The 7,678-nt window shown below is 44.2% G+C and overlaps 1 protein-coding gene across 2 annotated transcripts; it reads left to right on the top strand.

The window, feature by feature from the left end:
- Positions 1-1,250: 1,250 nt before the first annotated feature.
- Positions 1,251-6,384, top strand: LOC123144048 (U4/U6 small nuclear ribonucleoprotein Prp31 homolog). 2 transcript variants are annotated; one of them, XM_044563063.1, is made up of 9 exons: positions 1,251-1,586; positions 2,081-2,113; positions 2,207-2,269; positions 2,358-2,495; positions 3,105-3,997; positions 4,157-4,227; positions 4,327-4,429; positions 5,036-5,111; positions 5,943-6,384. In XM_044563063.1, the coding sequence occupies exons 2-9, from the start codon at positions 2,111-2,113 to the stop codon at positions 6,051-6,053; spliced, it is 1,458 nt and encodes a 485-aa protein (XP_044418998.1). In that variant the 5' UTR covers positions 1,251-1,586; positions 2,081-2,110; the 3' UTR covers positions 6,054-6,384. The 2 variants fall into 2 exon arrangements, with proteins under 2 accessions (XP_044418998.1, XP_044419004.1); XM_044563069.1 differs by having other exon boundaries at positions 1,277-1,586; positions 1,989-2,113.
- The last annotated feature ends 1,294 nt before the right edge of the window (positions 6,385-7,678 follow it).

The raw sequence follows: 7,678 nt of genomic DNA, 5'->3' as shown, positions 1-7,678 counted from the left end.
ACTGCAGGACGTTGATGTCATTGTGAGTTCCTAGCATCCCAAAGAAAGAGTGCCAAATACAGAGGTCCTGTGTGGCCACTGCCTCAAGTACCACACTGCAACCACTTTTGGCGTCTTTGTACAACCCCTGCCAAGCAAATGGATAGTTCTTCCATTTTCAATGCATGCAGTTGATGCTTCCAAGCATCCCAAAAAATTCTCTTGCTGCATTCTGTGCTAGGATCCGAGCAGTGTCTTCCGCATTGGGTGTTCGCAAGTATTGCGGTCCAAACACTGCCACCATTGCCCTGCAGAACTTGTAGAAACACTCAATGGTGGTGGACTCGGCCATGCACGCATAGTCGTCGAGTGAATCACCGGGAGCTCCGTATGCAAGCATCCTCATAGCTGTCGTGCACTTCTGGATTGAGGTGAATCCAAGTGTGCCGGTGCAATCCTTCTTGCACTTGAAGTAGCGGTCGAACTTCAAGATGGCATTCACAATCCTGAGGAAAAGCTTTCGGTTCATCCGATAACGGCGCCGAAATGTTTTCTCGCTGTGCAATGGAGCGTCGGCGAAGTAGTCGGAGTAGAGCATGCAATAGCCTTTCAGACGATGCTGGTTCTTTGCTTTCACCTGCCCCAGCGCTGAGCCACCTCACCGCAGCTTTTCACTGCTCGCGAGCAGGCCGGCGAGCACCATGAGATGCTCCTGCTCCTGGACGTCGGCTTCAGCTTCCTCCTCCAGCAACGCCGCGAGCGCCTCCTCGTCGTCCGAGTCCATCACCGGGCCGGGCAAATCACCGAACACCTTGCGGGCGAGGTGGGCGCACAGCCGCCGGTGTACATGCCCTGCGTGACCGGAACGCCGAAAAAGTTGCCCGGACGACGGTGGAGAGGCTGCCTCGGCGAAACCTCTTCTCTTCTCCAGCGGGAAATGATCTATATAGCTGTGGTGGGTGGTGGACGGCGCCGGGATCGGCAGGGTGGCGGCCGAGCGAGGGGGGGGGGGGTCGGAGGCGAATCTGGACGGTTGGCTTGACTTTTCGCCTGACAGTGTGGCCCCAGGTATGCTTTTCCCTTGCGCCGGAGCCCTTGAGCGCCCCCAGTGCGCCGGGTTCGGCCTGTGATCGCCAGGCGCAAAAACGGGTCAAACCGGTGGAATTCGGCATTTTGAGGACGTGACTGGGACGTTTTTCGGCGCCGGCACGAAAAAAACGCCTGGCAAGGGCTTGCTGGGGCGCGGTTGGAGATGCCCTAAGCACCACCGTTCAAAACAACATTCCCTTCTGTCTGTCAAAAGGATAAACAACACGCCCCCTCCCCTCGCGTATCTCTCGAGACTGAAGGCTTCGGCGGCGCGAGCGCCGACCCCGACCCCGACCCCGGCCAAGATCCCGGCGGCCCTTTCCTCCAGACGTAGCTTCTCCCACGGGCCTCGGTCCATACCGCCGCCCCAGCCTTCTCAACCCGTCGGCGCCGCCGCAGTCCTTATCGCCGCCGCAGCTTTCTCACGCCGTCGGCGCTGCCTCAGCCCACCGCCGCCGACGTTGCTTCTCCCACGGCCCCCCTTCTCCGGCGCAACCGGTATTCCGGCATTCTATCCGGTAAGGATCACCTCCCCCTCCCCCCTCCCTCCTTTTCCCCTAGGGTTTCGTTGTCGACGTTGGTCTCACCATTGGCGCGGCCAATAATTGGTGGATTTCGGCTTGATAATTTTAGGATTTCATTAGTTTTAGGGTTATTCTGTAAGATCCGCCCACAGTTTTTGAGGGTTGTCCGTTAAGGGCTCAAGTTTGTGCCACTGACCCGATCAATTGACCAAAGCGAAGGGTCTGGTTATCTTAAATTTCACCACCACAAACAAAAACATACCAGCAGTTTGGAGATTGGCCAGGCATGTTGTATATTAGTAACTACCACCAGTATTTCGCTCATAAGGTTTAGATTAATCCATTTTTATTTGTGCATTAGTATTTTATTAGCAGTATCCCACACCCTATCTGTAGTTTTTGCCTTTTTGGGAGCCCCTATCCTGGCACTACATATTTGTTGTGATTGAGCTGATCGTCCTCTTCAACAACTTCTCTTATGGGTCTAGCCTGCCGAGTGGAAGACTTGGGACAAGATAATGGTGAGTCCTGTTAAGCAGCTAGGCAATCTTAAATTTGCAATTTATGTTTGGCATTGGTCTCATGTCATGTTTCTAAATTGTGCCACTTCACAGGCAAGCCTTGCTGATTCTTTCTTGGCTGATCTTGATGAACTTTCAGACAATGAAGCCTACCCTGTGAGTTGATTTCTGTGTCTACTGCGTAACCATGTTTTATAAGGATATATTTGTAGGCAATTCCTTTATCTATTGTCAAACTTTTCAGGAAGAAGACAATGCTGAGGCAGTGGGTATGGATGAGGATGGTGACGATGATATGCCTGATCTTGAGTCTCTTAATTATGATGATCTTGACAGCGTCTCGAAACTGCAGAAGACACAACGTTATTCTGACATAATGCAAGTATGTGATCAAACTTGTAAATCTCCACTAAGCCTATACCTTTCTCTCTTGCACAGATCTATGTTTATCTGGCAAAAAGTAAAACCTTATTTGTGTGGTTAGGGTAATAACTCAGTTATATGATGTTCCATAATGTTTTCCACCAGAACAGTGTTTACTAGTTTGAAAAGAAAACTTAAATAACACATAGTATATGGATTTTGGGGACACACTCAGTTTATTGTTCTTTCATGTCTGATTCCTGAATACTACTTTAGATGTTCTTAGGGTGCAAATGGAGATATTTAGTTTGTTTAGTGTACAATAATAAACAAAAAGACCAACCAGAGACTAGTCCCTTGGGACCTGTAGTAAGACGACCTGATTCACCTGCAGAGGTAGGCCTCAAATGCAGGTCAGCTGTGACGCAGCATGCACACTCGTGCTTCTAGCAAACCGAGCAATCCTCAGTTCATGCTCAATGTCACAAATGGTCCATGTGGAAAATATGGTCCATTCATTTTGAGTCCATATAGGGCATGCGGCGCTATTCATCTGTATTTTAGCCTCAGTCTGCAACCCCCATGCATGACAATAGATTAATAGACAGTTCCATTTTTTCATGTGCAGAAAGTTGAAGGAGCACTTGAGAAAGACACATATTTGTCTAATCAAGGTTTCATCCTGGAGGAGGATCCAGAGTACCAGCTTATTGTAGATTGCAATGCCTTATCAGTAGATATTGAGAATGAGCTCATTATAATACATAATTTCATCCGTGACAAGTATAGGCTGAAGTTTCCTGAACTGGAATCCCTTGTTCATCATCCGATTGATTATGCCCGTGTTGTTAAGAAGATTGCAAATGAGGTGGATATAACACTAGTAGATCTGGAAGGGCTCTTGCCTTCTGCAGTTATAATGGTTGTCTCTGTGACAGCATCGACAACTAGTGGGAAGCCTCTTTCTCAGGAGAATTTGGTAAAAACCATTGAAGCATGTGACAGAGCCCTTAATCTTGATGCTGCAAAGAAGAAGGTGCTTGATTTTGTAGAGGGTAAAATGGGTTACATCGCACCAAACCTATCTGCAATTGTTGGCAGTGCTGTTGCTGCAAAATTGATGGGAATTGCTGGTGGTTTGGGAGCACTTGCAAAAATGCCTGCTTGCAATGTTCAGCTACTTGGAGCAAAGAAGAAAAATCTTGCTGGATTTTCTAGTGCCACATCTCAGTTTCGTGTTGGCTATCTTGAACAAGCCGAAGTATTTCAGAGCACCCCTCCAGCTCTGAGGACCCGTGCTTGCAGGGTTATAGCTGCAAAGGCAACTCTAGCAGCAAGAATTGATTCAACTAGAGGTGATCCAACTGGAAAAGCTGGCCGCAACTTGTTAGAAGAAATTCGCAAGAAGATCGAGAAGTGGCAAGAACCACCTCCTGCAAAGCTTCCAAAACCACTTCCTGTTCCAGATTCCGAGCCTAAAAAGAAGAGAGGTGGTCGCCGCCTTCGAAAAATGAAAGAAAGGTAAACTTTTCTCAACCTTTTTTTTTGCAAACAAACATATTGAACAACCTCATGCTTATTTTTCCCTTGAACTACTTGCTAATTTGCATTCCATGCTGAAACTTGATTCATCACATAAACAGTATGGTATCTTGTCATAATTTTGGTAACTTTCTGCAGATATGCGGTGACTGATATGATGAAGCTTGCAAACCGAATGCAGTTTGGCATACCAGAGGAGAGCTCATTAGGTCAGTTGGTTTTACAGGGCTGCTGGAATGACATTTTGTTAGTTAGTTTAGTTTCACTTTACCTTAATATTGACATGATCACATCTTGTTTATCACCAGGTGATGGTTTGGGGGAAGGTTATGGAATGCTTGGGCAGGCCGGAAGTGGGAAACTACGTGTCTCAGCTGCGCAAAACAAACTTGCTGCTAAAGTGGCCAAGAAGTATGTCTTCCTAATTCTTCCCTAAGTATTTTATTTTCTTCCTTTCTGTTCCTTGCCATGATGTTAAAGCATAAAGCACATGACTACTACTTGGCTCCGCAATGGAGGTTTTATGCCCTTTTACTCCCCAAAACATGGTATAACTTGTAGTGTACTGTGTTCTTTCTGACTGTTTCTAAATTCAATACAAGTTGGTTCAAACTATTAGAGGAAAATTTGCAAACATTGGAACTTAGATCCTCAATTTTAAGCTATCAAGACATACGTCAACAAGAACTGGTTCGCACAGCTTTCTCTTCACTGTGTTTATACTTTATACCCACCTTGATTCCCACTTCACAGAGCTTAATATTTAGTGCTTTATGCTTTATACCATCCTTATATCTATCTTTCCCTGCGCATTTAGGTTTCTGCGTGCATTTTTTTTATGTTACAGATTATTTGCACCATGTACCATTTCCAGTAGCCTGGCAGACAATCGTTATGCTGCAGTAACTAACTCTCTTAAGTATCTTCACGTTGTTTATATTTCGATTCGTGACCTCTTTTATGATATTCATGCACTGCAATCTCTCTCTCTGATTCCATGTTACTTTCTAATATCAGATTCAAGGAGAGGAGTTATGGTAGTGGCGGTGCAACATCTGGACTGACATCTAGTTTGGCCTTTACACCAGTTCAGGTGAGTTTATTCCCCCCTGGTTTGTTATGCATGATATAATCCAGCTGTGAACATGGGACTATGGCTGCTACAGTGCTGCCTTCTCTAGATCGCTATGTTACTTTTATCTTGAACTCCCTCCGTCCCAAAATAAGTGTCTCAACTTTGTACTAACTTTAGTACAAAATTGTACTGAAGTTGAGACACTTATTTTGGGACTGAGGTAGTATTATTTGCTTGGCTGTTGCTTGTCTTGCTCATGTTTGAGGGATCATAACAGGCAGTTCAACCATGGTTTATTTTACCTTTTATTTTTGCTGCAATAGTAGTAAGTTGCTAGATTTTGCTTATCTGTTGCTTACCTTTTACTCCCTCCGTTCCTAAATATTTGTCTTTCTAGAGATTTAAACAAGTGACTACATACGGAGCAAAATGAGTGAATCTACACTCTAAAATATGTCTATATACATCCGTATGTGGTAGTCCATTTGAAATCTCTAAAAAGACAAATATTTAGGAACGGAGGGAGTATTTGCTTAGCTGTTGCTTGCCTTGCTCATGTTTATTTCACCATGGACAATATAGTTTGATATGTTGAGTTTTACCTATGCTACCGTACATCATTGCATATTTGTTTTCTTGTAAACCAGGCACTGGATGGTTTGCTATTGTTAGCCTTTTATACATTTAGCACCTTGTGTATAGATAGATGGTAATCAGTAGGTTGTAGCATCTTCGACATCATTATATATTACCTTTTCAGTCAGCTTTTGTTATTTTTAAAGAGGTCAACCTAAGATCCTTGGCATCAACCGCTCCTTGTTTCTAATATACCATTGCTTTCACCTGCAGGGAATAGAGCTGTCAAACCCACATGCCCAGGGGAACCTTCTTGGAAGTGGAACCCAGAGCACGTATTTCTCCGAGACGGGCACATTTTCTCGGATCCACAATAGGCCATGACCGAGCTTGGAATCTGAAGATGAAAAGGGCCTGAGGTTAGAAGAGGGGGTCGTTTCTCGGTCCCAGCGATTCCATCTCATTCTGCGCACACCACTCAAGAGTTCTTGGGATTCATGCACTCGCACAGAATCAGCTTGTATTCTCAGTTGTATCGCGGGGTTTCCTAATGTAAGTACAGAAAGCGCACTACAACATCACAAGGTCTGAAGTCAGGCAGTACCCAACGTTACCAATGCTTCGAGCGTCGATAATCTTTCTAGAAAACCCGCTGGAATTGAATTGTTGAATTGTCTTGCCTGAAACATCCGCCATGCTGGATCATTCCATACCACAATGTGAGTTGAGCTCTAAACGAGTACTCCCTCCGTAAAGAAATATAAGAGCGTTTAGATTACTAAAGTAGTGATCTAAACACTCTTATATTTGTTTACAGAGGGAGTACTTGTGATTTCTTTTTTCGATGGATATGATTGCAGTTCTGCTCCATCGGCCTTTGGTAATGGCAGGTCCTAATTAAACATGATCATGACAGTTACAAAGGAACAACGCCAGCAAATATTTTCTGAGTTCTTTTTAGTGTTTTATTAGGGGTGTTATTATGAGTCTTATTATGAGTCTTATTAGGGGTGTTATTATGAGTCTTCAATTTTTTGCTGATTCAAAAAATGTTCATTCATTACAAAAAATGTTCTTGCATTTAAAAAAGGTTCATGAATTTCAAAAAAATGTTCCTCGATTCAGAATTTTTTTGCCAATTTTAAAAATGTTCACGAGTTTAAAAAATTGTTCACAATTTCAAAAAACATGGTCATGAATTTGAAAAATGTTCATGATGAAAAAAGAGTTTGTGAATTTGAAAAATGTTCACGAATTTGAAACATGTTCGTAAAATGAAAAATGAAAAATTAAAAAGAAGGGAAAATATTAAACTTTTGAGAAAAAAGTCTATCATCAAAAATGAAAAGAAATAAGAAAAAATTAAAAAGAAAGGAAATAATGAAAATGAAAAAAGATAAAACTCGAAAGGGCAAAACAAAAAAAGGTCTGGGAAGGTTCTTGAACCTTCTCGAAACTGGAAATGACTAGTTGGGCCGGCCCAAAAAGTGTAAGTGCGGGATCAGGAGGGTGAGCGCCAGGTCGCTACCAACAACCTGCGCGCCGAATAGCATCGGCCTATTGTTTAGGGGAATGTCGTGGTGACGGCAACTCCAGTTGTTGGCAATGAGGAATTGGCCCATAGCCCAATTACGAGCAAGCCCACTGCTCACCCATCCCCTTCATTTAGAACAAACTGATTGCCCTAAAAAAACTAATCACTCGTCCTACCTTTATAAGGGAAGAATTGCTATTTCCTCTTGTTTTAAAAGAGGGTAAATGCGGATGTACAAGATGTTTTCCCCTAGTGAAAAAACACGGGTTTTGCTCCTCCGACAGTCGTCGTTTTGAGTTTTCCACTCCGTATCCACCCCGCCTCCTCGGGCTGGTCCAGGGGTGTGTCGTGTGCATCTTCCTTGCTTGGTCAAATTAGGTTTTCGAGGCCTATGGCTACTGAATGGAGCGGATCGCAGAAGAGTTCGAGGAAGGAGATCACAAAGGACCTGATTGGTAGCCACAAATTACAAGGG

Source organism: Triticum aestivum, chromosome 1B (genome assembly GCF_018294505.1).
Source record: "Triticum aestivum cultivar Chinese Spring chromosome 1B, IWGSC CS RefSeq v2.1, whole genome shotgun sequence".
NCBI lineage: Eukaryota > Viridiplantae > Streptophyta > Magnoliopsida > Poales > Poaceae > Triticum > Triticum aestivum.
This window is presented reverse-complemented; position numbering and strand designations above follow the sequence as displayed.

Bases quoted from the DNA above. Each gene is read 5' to 3' on its own strand.
- LOC123144048 (XM_044563063.1), top strand. The intron at 2,270-2,357 runs GTGAGTTGATTT...CAAACTTTTCAG, and splicing joins CAGACAATGAAGCCTACCCT to GAAGAAGACAATGCTGAGGC. The intron at 5,112-5,942 runs GTGAGTTTATTC...TTTCACCTGCAG, and splicing joins TGGCCTTTACACCAGTTCAG to GGAATAGAGCTGTCAAACCC.